Source organism: Pristiophorus japonicus, chromosome 9 (assembly GCF_044704955.1).
Source record: "Pristiophorus japonicus isolate sPriJap1 chromosome 9, sPriJap1.hap1, whole genome shotgun sequence".
Lineage (NCBI taxonomy): Eukaryota > Metazoa > Chordata > Chondrichthyes > Pristiophoridae > Pristiophorus > Pristiophorus japonicus.
In genome coordinates, this window is record NC_091985.1 from 211,290,543 (window position 1) to 211,306,088 (window position 15,546).

General features: G+C 45.9%; 3 protein-coding genes across 3 annotated transcripts in view; 2 read left to right on the top strand and 1 right to left on the bottom strand.

Moving 5' to 3' along the window:
* The window catches only part of LOC139273608 (zinc finger protein 850-like), a 560,896-nt gene that overhangs the window by 424,011 nt on the left and 121,339 nt on the right, over window positions 1-15,546 (bottom strand). The gene's annotated exons all lie outside the window — the stretch shown is intronic.
* Window positions 1-15,546, top strand: part of LOC139273606 (zinc finger protein 850-like) — a 64,445-nt gene that overhangs the window by 24,384 nt on the left and 24,515 nt on the right. The window lies entirely within an intron of this gene.
* On the top strand, window positions 7,644-13,838 carry LOC139273594 (zinc finger protein 239-like). Its single transcript, XM_070890554.1, has 2 exons — window positions 7,644-7,698; window positions 12,352-13,838. Exon 2 carries the CDS (start codon window positions 12,917-12,919, stop codon window positions 13,277-13,279), a length of 363 nt encoding a protein of 120 aa, XP_070746655.1. The 5' UTR covers window positions 7,644-7,698; window positions 12,352-12,916; the 3' UTR covers window positions 13,280-13,838.

Here is a 15,546-nt window from a genome sequence, read left to right on the forward strand (position 1 = left end):
ACCATGATGTGGTGTGCAATTTGAGTTTCCCATCTGCAAATCCTCCCCTTCTAATACACTGTAAAATTAATTTAAACCAGGAAAAAGGGAGTGTGAGAGAGAACCCAAGAGACAGGTTAATTTGAACTTGATGAATCTGCTAATTTGTGGGGCCAGCATTACAACAAAGTGACCACGGATTGTCGTAAAGACCCAACTGTTCACTAATGTCTGACTCTGGCTGGGTTCAGTTCTACACTCACTGGTTCCACACCCTCTCCTCCCCTGAAGGTGCTGACTCTGGCTGGGTTCAGTTCTACACTCACTGGTTCCCCTCCCTCTCCTCCCCTGAAGGTGCTGACTCTGGCTGGGTTCAGTTCTACACTCACTGGTTCCCCTCCCTCTCCTCCCCTGAAGGTGCTGACTCTGGCTGGGTTCAGTTCTACACTCACTGGTTCCTCTCCCTCTCCTCCCCTGAAGGTGCTGACATAGAAACATAGAAAATAGGTGCAGGAGTAGGCCATTCAGCCCTTCGAGCCTGCACCACCATGCAATAAGATCATGCTGATCATCACCTCAGTACCCCTTTCCTGCTTTCTCTCCAGACCCCTTGATCCCTTTAGCCATAAGGGCCATATCTAACTCCCTCTTGAATATATCCAATGAACTGACATCAAAAACTCTCTGCGGTAGAGAATTCCACAAGTTAATAACTTTCTGAGTGAAGAAGTTTCTCTTCATCTCGGTCCTAAATGGCTTACCCCTTATCCTCAGACTGTGTCCCCTGGTTCTGGACTTCCCCCACATCGGGAACATTCTTCCTGCATCTAACCTGTCCAGTCCCGTCAGAATTTTATATGTTTCTATGAGATCCCCTCTTATCCTTCTAAACTCCAGTGCATACAGGCCCAGTCGATCCAGTCTCTCCTCATATGTCAGTTCCGTCATCCCGGGAATGAGTCTGGTGAACCTTGGCTGCACTCCCTCAATAGCAAGAACGTCCTTCCTCAGATTAGGAGACCGAAACTGAACACAATATTCCAGGTGAGGTCTCACCAAGGCCCTGTACAACTGCAGTAAGACCTCCCTGGTCCTATGCTCAAATCCTCTCGCTATGAAAGCGAACATGTCATTTGCCTTCTTCACCGCCTGCTGTACCTGTATGCCAACTTTCAATGACTGAAGTACCATGACATCCAGGTCTCGTTGCACCTCCCCCTTTCCTAATCTGTCACCATTCAGATAATATTCCACCTCCCTGTTTTTGCCACCAAAGTGGATAACCTCACATTTATCCACATTATACTGCATCTGCCATTCATTTGCCCACTCACCTAACCTGTCCAAGTCACCCTGCAGCCTCTTAGCATCCTCCTCACAGCTCACACTACCACCCAGCTGAATGTCATCTGCAAACTTGGAGATATTACACTCAATTCCTTCATCAAAATCATTAATGTATATTGTAAATAGCTGGGGGCCCAACACTGAACCTTGCGGTACCCCATTAGTCACTGCCTGCCATGCTGAAAAGGACCCGATTATTCCTACTCTTTGCTTCCTGTCTGCCAACCAGTTCTCTATCCACGTCAGTACATTACCCCCAATATTATGTGCTTTAATTTTGCACACTAATTTCTTGTGTGGGACCTTGTCAAAAGCCTTTTGAAAGTCCAAATACACCACATCCACTAGTTCTCCCTTGTCCACTCTACTAGTTACTTCCTCAAAAATTTTTAGAAGATTTGTCAAGCATGATTTCCCTTTCATATATCTGTGCTGACTTGGACCGATCCTGTCACTGCTTTCCAAATGCACTGCTATTACATCTTTAATAATTGATTCCAACATTTTCCCCACTACCGCTGTCTGTGATCTTTCCCCTTAATTCAAGGACTCTCATCCGAAATTAGTTTACAATAAAATTTTGAACCATTACTTCAATCCTAAATTGATGTTTGGGACAAAATCTACAATTCACTGTCTGAAAGGTTCCACTGATTAACATCTCCAATTAGAAAGTGCTGATTAATCATCGCTGGCAATTCTTACTGACTTGCACATTACACACTGACACCTCCATTATCCACCAGAAAGAAGGGGAATGGGAATTGGTGGAGAATGTTGCCCCTCCAGCTGGTACAGCAATCCTCTCAGCACGGGAATGGAGACAAGCCCAGTCAGAAAAATGGTCTGAGTTTAATCTTTCTGGGCTTGTGGGGTTGGTTTATATCAGACAGGAGGAGATTGGTGTCAGTGACTGTGATTGGTTTGTATCAGACAGGAGGAGATTGGTGTCAGTGACTGTGATTGGTTTGTATCAGACAGGAGGAGATTGGTGTCAGTGACTGTGATTGGTTTGTATCAGACAGGAGGAGATTGGTGTCAGTGACTGTGATTGGTTTGTATCAGACAGGAGGAGATTGGTGTCAGTGACTGTGATTGGTTTGTATCAGACAGGAGGAGATTAGTGTCAGTGACTGTGATTGGTTTGTATCAGACAGGAGGAGATTGGTGTCAGTGACTGTGATTGGTTTGTATCAGACAGGAGGAGATTGGTGTCAGTGACTGTGATTGGTTTGTATCAGACAGGAGGAGATTGGTGTCAGTGACTGTGATTGGTTTGTATCAGACAGGAGGAGATTGGTGTCAGTGACTGTGATTGGTTTGTATCAGACAGGAGGAGATTGGTGTCAGTGACTGTGATTGGTTTGTATCAGACAGGAGGAGATTGGTGTCAGTGACTGTGATTGGTTTGTATCAGACAGGAGGAGATTAGTGTCAGTGACTGTGATTGGTTTGTATCAGACAGGAGGAGATTGGTGTCAGTGACTGTGATTGGTTTGTATCAGACAGGAGGAGATTGGTGTCAGTGACTGTGGGGTTGGTTAATATTGGATTCACGATGTCTCCAGGACTGACAACTCCTTACTGAGCTGCTCTTCTCTTCAACTGTATCCTTGGTCATCCATTGCCATCCTTTGCCCTTTCTTCCCCCAATCTCCTTTCTCCCATTGCTTAAGATACCCTGGCTCTGATGGTGAAGGCATTTCAGCCCAAACTACAGGTTTAAAGCTGTCCCTGCTGAGTGCGCCGCCGATCCCCCGACCCAGCGTGTCTCTGTTCTCACTGAGCTCGTTCACCTGCTGGAACTCTGCTGAAACTTGATTCTATTACCTGGATTCCTCGCCAACAGGACGACGCTGTTCTACTGACCACACTGTGTGACTCAGCGGCTGTGTCTCTGCTCTGCTATTGAGTCGCTTCAATGTCTTCAGCTGCTGAATTCATTTCACACATCGGTTTCCGATCTCCTGGACTTCAGCGGACATTTAGATTACATGTCTGCAATGGACTACATTGGATTACACTGTAAGATTTATCTGCTTCGTCTCTTTCTCTGCTGCTAAGAAAAAGTTTAAAAATATTGAAACTGCGGCTGTCTATCTGCTGAACTGGTTCCAGTGGTTTTTCAGCGTTGTTGGCCTATAGCTAACACCTGCTGTTTCACTTGCTGTCCAGTGACTCGTTCTACCGGTTTCCAGCTTTGCTGCTCGCTGGCTTGTGGTTTTACTTTTTCTCCGTCACTTTAATCTATGGTGACCTGCAACTTGCGTCTATTTCGCCATCAGCTTCCTTTACCGCCACCGACTCTCATTCCTACGGCAACAACCTCCATCCACGAACTCTCTGTCTTTCAAATAGCCTCTGGACTTCACTCGCCTACTACACCTGTCTCCATGCCGGCCCCATCCTGCTTCCATCAGCTTTGTCCCTCCATGGGACCTCGGACTTTGACCCTGGTCTCCCCACTATTGTCTCCAACCTGCTGTCAGGAATTATGTATCCCATTAATTATCACATGTAACCAGGCCGATGTAACCTGAGCTTTCCCCCCTGTGTCCATTCACGTGCGCACTTTGGCTACTGCTCGGGCCCGGATCATTCAATACTTTTCCACTTTTCCCCCTTTTCCTTTTCTCTCTATCTCTGCCTGACTGCTCTCTCCTATCGTCGCACCTTCTTTCATCTCCTCTCTCTCGGATAATCTGCCCTCCCAAATTCCTACCCCAATCCTTCATTACTCTTCAACCTTCCTACTCACCTGCCGCTGTTGCAGGCTTCACTCCCTCCTAGACAAGCCTGCAGCTTCTCTCTGTGCCTCTCTTGTCATCCTCCGAAGGGCCCATCAAGGCACTCGTTGCTGCCTCCTCAGGAGCAGCAACCTGCACAGTCCCATCCTACCCTCTCGCCGACATTCTCACCAGCGGGCCTACTGGGGGCTAATCGTGCCAATCTCCTCCCCGTCCATCTCCCCCCTTCCCACGCTCCCCCCAGCACAGACCCTGTGGGTGCAGACTGTGGGGCAGCCATTGCTGATCCTCTCCGCATCTCCGTCCAGAACGTCCGTTCGCTTGCAAACATGGTGGAGGGCCATGTTAACCACAGTGGAGGGGAATCCATTGTTGAGGAAAAGGAAGGCACTAGTGTGAAAGGTAGCTTCATCAGAGCATATTGTAATGTGAGATGTTTATACCTATAATTGTGAAACTATAAGAAATAACACAATTAACAGTTGGCTGGGTAGTTTAAGGATAATGAGAAAATTACTGAAGAAAAGTAATTGCTGGGAACCAGGGAAAGTGTCCTTGTAAATCGCAGATTAGAGAAGTTCCAACTGTCTTTTCCCAGCTTCCTGCCAAAATTCAGCAGAGAAGACAAAGAGTCAGGTGCCAGAGATGGATCACTGCAGGGTATAAAAGTGAGGGGAGACTGATGTAAGGGGGCAGTTGGACTGGAGACATCGGAGATCAAGCTTAGGGCACCCGAGGTTCCATCCAGTGGGATGGTCCCGTGTCATTTACTGTGGACACACGGGACTTGCATGTTTGCTCTGATTGATGAATCAATATAAGGTACGGTAGAAGACAGATAATCTGCTCATCTTATATTTCTTAATAAGATATTAAAACTTCTGACACTAGACTCTTGAAATTGCCAATAAATAAGGCAAGATATTTGCTAGAATCTCACCCCTCTTTCTTATTCTACTCCTCTTCTCTTTTAAAATTTTTACCATTTAATGAATATTTCCTATATTTTTCTTCCTCCCAAATTGTATCCTCTATGTTAAATTTCATTTGACATCACCTGTCCCATTTAATAACCAGTGTATTCACACTGAACTCACTTACAGTCCTTTCACAGTTGGCCATGGTTCCTTTTTGGGATAATCTGGAGAACTTGATCTTGTGCCCCATATACCCAAGCTCAGATCATTTCTCTATATTGAAAAGAGCACTGGTCCCAACACTGGCCCTGGGAGACATCACTGTATACATCCCTCCAGTCTGAAGAACCTCCATTAAATCGGATCCAAAAATGGTTAAATAATACAGAATATAAAGGATTTCAAATCTTATGCAAGACAATTCGATAAAGGGGTGGTTCAAATGAACTTCAGTTCAGTGTAATGTGAAACACTCTAGTTGAGTCAGTGACAACCACAGCCATGTACTCAAACGGAACAAGCTTTGGGTTAGATGCGGTCGAAGGTGAACTTGAGAAAAACTGAAATAATCTAGAGTAAGAAAAGACCCAAAATGGAACAGTCAGTAACATACAATCAATAAGTCTCCTCTGATCATGGATAAATCAAATATTTGACAGACTGTGTTTGAAACAAAACTGATTTATTCAATATTTATGCAGAATATTAATCTGCGATTCTGGTATGGGGTAAGATCAGCAGAAAATGGAATGTTGGCCTTTATTGCAAAGGGGACAGTGTATAAAAGCAGAGAAGTCCTGCTGCAACTGAACAGGGTATTGGTGAGGCCACACCTGGAGTACTGCATACAGTTTTAGTCTCCGTATTTAAGGAAGGATATATTTGCATTGGTGGCTGTTCAGAAAAGGTTCACGATATTGATTCCAGAGATGAGCGGGTTGACTTATGAGGATAGGGTGAGTAGATTGGACCTATACACATTGGAGTTCAGAAGAATAAGAGGTGATCTTATTGAAACTTATAAGATACTGAGGTGGATCGATAAGGTGGATGCAGAGAGGATATTTCCACTCATAGAGGAAATTAAAACTAGGGGACATAGTCTTAGACTAAGGGGCCACCCATTTAAAACGGAAATGGGGAGAAATGTCTTCTCTCAGAGGATTGTAAATCTATGAAAATATCTGCCCCAGAGAGCTGTGGAGGCTGGGTCATTGAATATATTTAAGAACATAAGAACATAAGAATTAGGAACAGGAGTAGGCCATCTAGCCCCTCGAGCCTACTCCACCATTCAATAAGATCATGGCTGATCTGGCCTCAGCTCCACTTACCCGCCCGCTCCCCATAACCCTTAATTCCCTTATTGGTTAAAAATCTATCTATCTGTGATTTGAATACATTCAATGAGCTAGCCTCAACTGATTCCTTGGGCAGAGAATTCCACAGATTCACAACCCTCTGGGAGAAGAAAGTCCTTCTCAACTCAGTTTTAAATTGGCTCCCCCGTATTTTGAGGCTGTGCCCCCTAGTTCTAGTCTCCCCGACCAGTGGAAACAACCTCCCTGCCTCTATCTTGTCTATCCCTTTCATTATTTTAAATGTTTCTATTAGATCACCCATCATCCTTCTGAACTCCAACGAGTAAAAACCCAGTCTACTCAATCTATCATCATAAGGTAACCCCCTCATCTCCAGAATCAGCCAAGTGAATCGTCTCTGTACCCCCTCCAAAGCTAGTATATCCTTCCTTAAGTAAGGTGACCAAAACTGCACGCAGTACTCCAGGTGCGGCCTCACCAATACCCTGTACAGCTGCAGCAGGACCTCCCTGCTTTTGTCCTCCATCCCTCTCGCAATGAAGGCCAAAATTACATTTGCCTTCCTGATTACCTGCTGCACCTGCAAACTAACTTTTTGGGATTTATGCACAAGGACCCCCAGGTCCCTCTGCACCGCAGCATGTTGTAATTTCTCTCCATTCAAATAATATTCCGTTTTACTGTTTTTTTTCCCCAAGGTGGATGACCTCACATTTTCCGACATTGTATTCCATCTGCCAAACCTTAGCCCATTCGCTTAATCTATCTAAATCTCTTTGCAGCCTCTCTGTGTCCTCTACCCAACCCGCTTTCATACTAATCTTTGTGTCACCTGCAAATTTTGTTACACTACACTCTGTCCCCTCTTCCAGGTCATCTATGTATATTGTAAACAGTTGTGGTCCCAGCACGAATCCTTGTGGCATACCACTAACCACCGATTTCCAACCTGAAAAGGCGGAGATAGATATATTTTTGAGCGATAAAGGAGTAAAGGGTTATGGGGAGCGGGAAGGAAAGTGGAGCTGAGTCCATGGTCAGATCAGCCATAATATTATTGAATGGCAGTGCAGGCTCGATGGGGTAAAATGGCCTACTCCTGCTCCTATTTCTTATGTTCTTATAAAACAAACTCTAACTGTCAGAATGAACATGGTTCACTGCTCAATGTAATAACATTAAGCCCTGTTATATTCACCCACGTCATCTTTCAATGGTGGGTCATTTACCCAGCATTCGCCGCGGGGGAAAATGTGGCGCATCCAGACTACAGGAGTTCAGTGCGCATGCGCAGGCCCCACCTGGGACTGGAGTATGCGTCGTGCATGTAATGGCGGAGCACAGGTCGGTGCAGTTGTCTGCATTGTGATCGACTCCAGACACAAGGTAAAATTCAACGGGGCGGAGGGGAGTAACGGAGCCGCGGGTGGGCGCGAAGGTTTCATAAACAACTGGTGCACGCCGCAAGCCCGGAATATTAACCAGAAGGTCCCGCGTTTGCAGCTCGGGGCTTTCTCCCGGTCAGAGGCCAAGTCTAACGGATGCCATCTTTGTGCAGGAAGGCAGGTTCAGTGCTCTCCCATCTTGACTCAGTGAGCAGCAAAGCGCATATGCGGCCACTTAAACGCAGAACAATAAATGGGCGGGGCTTCTGTGTCTGTTCCAACGGGGTCCGAGTACCCGGGAAAGTAAAGAAAATGCCCCAGGTATTTTCTCACTCGCCACACCTCGGATTTTTCACCATCTGGACTAAAGTCGCCGGTCAGTGCTGAGTTTATAGTTTGCATCCCACGCAATTTCAACAGAAAAACTCCGGAGCTGGGACCCTTGTACACTCCAGGGTTGGAATCCCCATGTACAGTCCCAGGGTTAGAATCCCCATGTACAGACCCAGGGTTGGAATCCCCGTTTACAGACCCAGGGTTAGAATCTTCATGTACAGTTCCAGGTTGGAATCCCCATGTACAGTCCCAGGATTAGAATCGCCATGTACAGTCCCAGAGTTAGAATTCCCATGTACAGTCCCAGGTTGAAATCCCCATGTACAGTCCCAGGATTGGAATCCCTCTGGACAGTCCCAGGGTTAGAGTCCCCATGTACAGACCAGTTTTGGAATCCCCATGTACAGTCCCAGGATTAGAATCCCCATGTACAGACCAGGGTTTGAATCCCCATGTACAGTCCCAGGGTTGTAATCCCCATGTACAGTCCCAGAGTTAGAATCCCATGTACAGTCCCAGGGTTAGAATCCCCATGTTATTCCCACACTAGACCCTGTTCCTGTTTATATTACACTACACCCTGTCTCTATTTATATTACACTACTTTTTCTGCTAACGTGGATAACCTCACATTTTCCTACATTATACTCTGGGGTGCCACAGGGATCAGTGCTGGGGCCTCAACTATTTACAATCTATATTAATGACTTGAATGTAGATACAGTGTGTAATGTAGCCAAATTTGCTGATGATACAAAGCTAGGTGGGAAAGCAAGTTGTGAGGAGGACACATAATCTATAAGGATATAGATAGGTTAAGTGAATGGGCAAAAATTTGGCAGATGAAGTATAATGTGGGAAAATGCGAGGTTATCCACTTTGGTAGGAAGAATAAAAAAGCAAATTATTATTTAAATGGAGGGAGACTACAAAATGCTGCCGCAAAGAGGGATCTGGGGATCCTTGTACATGAAACACAAAATGTTAGCATGGCCAGTGCAGCAAGTAATTAGAAAGCAAATGGAATGTTGGCTTTTACTGCAAGGGGATGGAGTTTAAAAGTATTGAAGTCCTGCTACAACTGTACAGGGCTTTGGTGAGACCACACCTAGAGTTTTGTTCTCCTTATTCACAGAGAGATATACTTGCAGTAGAGGCTGTTCAGAGAAGGTTCACTGGGTTGATTCCTGAGATGAAGGGGTTGAATTATGAAGAAAGGTTGGACCTATACTCATTGGAGTTTAGAAGACTGAGAGGTGATCTTATTGAAACATAAGATTCTGAAACATATAAGGCTTGACAGGGTAAATGCAGAGAGGATGTTTCCGCTTGTGGGGGAATCTAGATCTAGGGGGCACAGTTTCAAAATAAGGGGTCACCCATTTAAAACGGAGATGAGGAAGAATTTCTTCTCTGATGGTTGTAAATCTGTGGAATTCTCTACCCCAAGAAGCTGTGGAAGCTAGGTCATTGAATATATTTAAGGTGGAGTTAGACAAATTTTTTAAATATAGTGGAGCGACGGGTTATGTGGAGCAGGCAGGGAAGTGGAGCTGAGCCGAGGATCAGATCAGCCATGAACTTATTGAATGGCGGAGGAGGTTTGAGGCACCATATGGCCTACTCCTGCTCCTATTCCTTATGTACTGTCCCTCTGACACTGTCCCAGCTAACACTCCCAGGGTACCTGCAGCATGGATTTGATGCAGCGTGGATCTATCATCACCACTCTCAGGGCAGGTACAGCACGGGTTAGGTGCAGAGGAAAGCTCCCTCGCCACTCCACAGAAGAGACAGCACGGGTTCGGTATAGAATAAAGCTCCCTCCTTCAAACACGACTGGGGCAAGTACAGCATAGGTTACATACAGCAAAAAGCTCCTTCTACACTGTCCCATCAAACACTCCCAGGGCAGGCACAGCACTGATTAGATTCAGAAGAAAGCTCCCTTGACTCAAGCCCATAAAACAATCCAACGGTAGGTGCAGCACGGCTTACATACAGAATTAATCTCCCTCTACTCCCTCCTGGGGCAGAGGCAGCATGGGTTAGATACAGAGAAAAGCTCCCTCTGCACTGTCCCATCAAACACTCCCAGGGCAGGTACAGAATGGGTTAGATACAGAGAAAAGATCCCTCTACACTATCCCAAACACTCCCAGGGTAGGTACAGCATGGCATTGATATAGAATATATCTCCCTCTACACTGTCTCATGAAACAATCCCAGGGCAGGTACAGCACGGTTTTGCTACAGAGTAAAGCTCCCTCTATAACATTCATTCCAAAGCTTCCAGGGGCAGGTACAGTACAGGTTACATACAGCAAAAATGTCCCTCCACACTTTCCGGTCGAATACTACCAGGTCAGGTACAGCAGGAATTAGATTCGGAGTAAAGCTCCCTCTGCACTATTCCATTAAACAATCCAAGGGTCAGTGCAGCAAGGCTTAGATACAGAATAAATCTCCCTCAACACTGACCCATTAAACACTCCCACGACAGGGACAGCACTTGGTAGATATAGACTAATGTCCCCACTACACTCCCACAAGGCATGTTTTGCATAGGTCATATACAGAATAAAGATTGCTCTACACTTTTCCAAACAGTCCCAGGACAAGAACAGTTCTGGTTAGATACAGAATAAAGCTCACTCTACACTGCCCCATCAAATACTCCCAGGGCAGGTACAGCATGGCATAGATACAGAATAAAGCTCCCTCTACACTGTCTCATGAAACAATCCCAGGTCACGTACAGCACGGGTTAGGTACAGTGTAAAGCTTCCTCTATACTATTCCATCAAAAGCTTCCAGGGGCAGATTTCTCGACTCTATTTCATTAAACAATCCAAGGGTAGGTACAGCAAGGCTTAGATACAGAATTACTCTCCTTCTACGCTGACCCATTAAACACTTCCATGGCAGGGACAGCACATTATCACATTGCTGTTTGTGGGGGAGGGAGGGAAGGAGCAGGGAGCAGTGCGAGCCATTCCAGGAGGGCCACTGGGTAACGTCACCAGAACCCAGGTCACCGATTGGAGCGTGGGCAGGATCATCGGCGGGGCCCAGGTACAACAGGAGGGGCGGCAAACAGCAGAGGAGTGGCGGTAGATCATAGAGTGAGGTGATCGGGTCCCAGGAGGGGCGAGAGTTCGGGACCCAGAAGAGGTGAGTGCCCAGGGGCAGCACGGGCCAGCCCACACTGCGATCTATTGTCAATAAGAGTCTGTGTGTGAACTAGGTCTGTGCAGCAGAGCTGGTCTCCAGCAGTCTTGGTTAGCCCTGGCCACTGGACCAAGACCTTGCTCTGTCAAGCCCGTGTGGTGGCTGGTGTGCAACGGCCACCCCACGTTAAAATAATCCACGCACAGGCATCTTTCACCCTTCAATATGTAGTTCGCAACCTGGAATATCAGGTCCCTCATTGAAGCACCTGTGAACTCTTTACCTCTTTGGTGTGGAAGCAGGTCATCCCCAATACAAGGGACTGCCGAATACTATACTAATACGATGTTACCACTCCCACTCTGACTTCTACGCCCTCAGCCTCCTACACTGTTCCAATGAAGCACAATGCAAGCTCGAGGAACAGCAACTCACCTTTCGTTTAGGCACTTTACAGCCTTCTGGACTCAACATTGAGTTAAACAATTTCAGGCCATAATCTCTGCCCACATTTTGTTCCATTTCCTCGTCCTTTTCTTTTTACAAAATCTCCCCTCCCCCCCCCCCCACTCTTTATATTGCTTCTCTCTGTTGTCCATGGCAGCAGGTAATTATTCTCTCTAGACTCATTTTTTGTTTCCTAACTTCTGCTATTACCCTCTCAATTTGGCCATCATCCCCTTTGTCAATCAAATCACTTCTGCCTCCCACCCTGTCACAGACCTTCCCTTTTGTTCTTTCCAACCCCTCCCCCTCCTCCTTTCAGGGCCCCAGCACATCCTTAAGAATCTGTTACATTTCGAACTATTGCCTGTTCTGACGAAGGGTCATCGACCTGAAATGTTAATTCTGTTTCTCTCTCCACAGATACTGCCTCATGCGCTGAGATTTCCAGCATTTTCTATTTTTGCTTTTGTATTTGTGTAGAACTGCATGCAGCCAGAGTTGGTGGTGAAAACTGGGAGCGGAGGACAAACTGTCTTGAGGCTTGTGATGTGTTTGGATTTCAGCACAGGGAGGAGAACGTGTGTATGGGACGGGAATTTAGAGTTTTGGAGGAGCAAGAGAGGAAAGGATCTTCCATAGTAACTGTTCTGAATTTCTGTCCTGTAATTACAGTGATGAGTTCTGTAATCTCTTTTTACAGGGTATTAGAAGGGGATGATTTGCAGACGGGAAACTCAAACCAAACTTCACATCAATTCGATTCCTCAGGACCTGAATATCATCGGCCTTTGAATGTAGAAGGAGAAATATTTGTCTCTTCTGTCTCTGGGAACAGGTTACAAACATCAGTGAGACTGGAAAGGCACCAAGACACACAGGCCTGAGTGAGAGTGTTCCAGTGCACTTTCTGTGGAAAGAGCTTTAACCAGTTATACAGCCAGAAAAAACATCGCACCATTAACAGCGGGGAGAAACCGTAAACATGACGAGGCTTCAACTGATCATCCAACCTGGGGACACACAAGGACACACGTACCATGGAGAAACCGTGGAAATTTGGAGACTGTGGAAAGGAATTCAATTCCCCATCTGAGCTGGTAATTCAACGGCACAGTCACACCAGAGAGAGTCTGTTCAGTTGCTCTGAGTGTGGGAAGGGATTCACTCGGTTATCTACCCTGCTGAGACATCAGTGAGATCACACTGGGGAGAGGCCGTTCACCTGCTCCGTGTGTGGGAAAGCATTCACTCAGTCATCCAGTCTGATGACACACCAGCGAGTTCACACCGGGGAGAGGCCGTTCATCTGCTCTCAGTGTGGGAAGGGATTCACTTTGTCATCCAGCCTGGTGATACACCAGGGAGTTCACACTGGGGAGAGGCCATTCACCTGCTCTCAGTGTGGGAAGGAATTCATTTTGTCATCCTCCCTGCTAATACACATGCGAGTTCACAGTGGGGAGAGGCTGTTCACCTGCTCCGAGTGTGGGAAGGGATTCACTAGTTCATCCAATCTTCTAATGCACCAGGGAGTTCACACTGGGGAAAGGCCATTCACCTGCTCCGAGTGTGGGAAGAGATTCACTTGTTCATCCAACCTGCTGAGACACCAGCGAGGTCACAAGTGACTGTAGGGGTTGGACTCTGCTGTTTTTGCTGAAGTTAATAACCTCTACAATTGTCTGGAGTTTAATATTTTGATATTTCAAAATAACAGAGTGTGTCAATATTTGATATCTCCAAGATAAGAGGAGACTATTGGTGTCCTGTTACTGACTGTTCCACTTTTGGGCCTTTTCTCCTTTCTAACTCGAGATTAGTTCAACTCTCATACCTTCGGTTACTCTTATGGACAAGTCCCAGCTCCCAATACATTCCAGACTGCCTCTCCTAGTCTTGCTAGCCAGGGAAGGTATAGGTAGCATACCTGGGATCATTAAACACAAAACCCAGTATGTTAATCACTTTAAGAACATAAGAATATAAGAAATTGGAGCAGGAATAGGCCATTTGACCCCTCGACCCTGCTCCGTCATTCAATAAGATCATGGCTGATCTGATCATGTACTCAGCTCCACTTCCCTGCCTGCTCCCCATAACCCTTCACTCCATTATTATTCAAAAATCTTTCTATCACCGCGTTAAATATATTCAATGACCCAGCCTCCACAGCTCTCTGGGGCAGAGAATTGCATAGATTTATGACTCACTGAGAGAAGAAATTCTTCCTCATCTCAGTTCTAAATAGGCAACCTCTTATTCTGAACCTATGCCCCGAGTTCTGGATTCCCCCACGAGTGGAAATATCCTCTCTGCATCCACCTTGTCGAGCTCCTGCAGTATCTGATATGTTTCAATAAGATCACCTCTCATTCTTCTGAGTCCAATGAGTATAGGCCCAACCTACTCAACCTATCTTCATAAGTCAACCCCCTCATCTCCGAAATCAACCTAATGAACCTTCTCTGAACAGCCTCCAATGCAAGTATATCCTTCCTTAAATACGGAGACCAAAACTGTACGCAGTACTCCAGGTGTGGCCTCACCAATACCCTGTACAGTTGTAGCAGGACTTCCCTGCTTTTATTTAGAAATTTAGAACTCAGCAGAGGAGGACAAACGGTTTGATTAGGGCAGGGAAAATGGAGTACGAGAAGAAGCTTGCAGGGAACATTAAGGCGATTTGCAAAAGTTTCTATAGGTATGTAAAGAGAAAAAGGTTAGTAAAGACAAACGTAGGTCCCCTGCAGTCAGAATCAGGGGAAGTCATAACGGGGAACAAAGAAATGGCAGACCAATTGAACAAGTACTTTGGTTCAGTATTCACTAAGGAGGACACAAACAACCTTCCGGATATAAAAGTGGTCAGAGGGTCTAGTAAGGAGGAGGAACTAAGGGAAATCTTTATTAGTCGGGAAATTGTGTTGGGGAAATTGATGGGATTGAAGGCCGATAAATCCCCAGGGCCTGATGGACTGCATCCCAGAGTACTTAAGGAGGTGACCTTGGAAATAGCGGATGCATTGACAGTCATTTTCCAACATTCCATTGATTCTGGATCAGTTCCTATGGAGTGGAGGGTAGCCAATGTAACCCCACTTTTTAAAAAAGGAGGGAGAGAGAAAGCAGGGAATTATAGACCGGTCAGCCTGACCTCAGTAGTGGGTAAAATGATGGAATCAATTATTAAGGATGTCATAGCAGCGCATTTGGAAAATGGTGACATGATAGGTCCAAGTCAGCATGGATTTGTGAAAGGGAGATCATGCTTGACAAATCTTCTGGAATTTTTTGAGGATGTTTCCAATAAAGTGGACAAAGGAGTACCAGTTGATGTGGTATATTTGGACTTTCAGAAGGCTTTCGACAAGGTCCCACACAGGAGATTAATGTGCAAAGTTAAAGCACATGGTATTGGGGGTAGTGTGCTGACGTGGATTGAGAACTGGTTGTCAGACAGGAAGCAAAGAGTAGGAGTAAATGGGTACTTTTCGGAATGGCAGGCAGTGACTAGTGGGGTACCGCAGGGTTCTGTGCTGGGGCCCCAGTTGTTTACATTGTACATTAATGATTTAGACGAGGGGATTAAATGTAGTATCTCCAAATTTGCAGATGACACTAAGTTGGGTGGCAGTGTGAGCTGCGAGGAGGATGCTATGAGGCTGCAGAGTGACTTGGATAGGTTAGGTCAGTGGGCAAATGCGTGGCAGATGAAGTATAATGTGGATAAATGTGAGGTTATCCACTTTGGTGGTAAAAACAGAGAGACAGACTATTATCTGAATGGTGACAGATTAGGAAAAGGGAAGGTGCAACGAGACCTGGGTGTCATGGTACATCAGTCATTGAAGGTTGGCATGCAGGTACAGCAGGCGGTTAAGAAAGCAAATGGCAT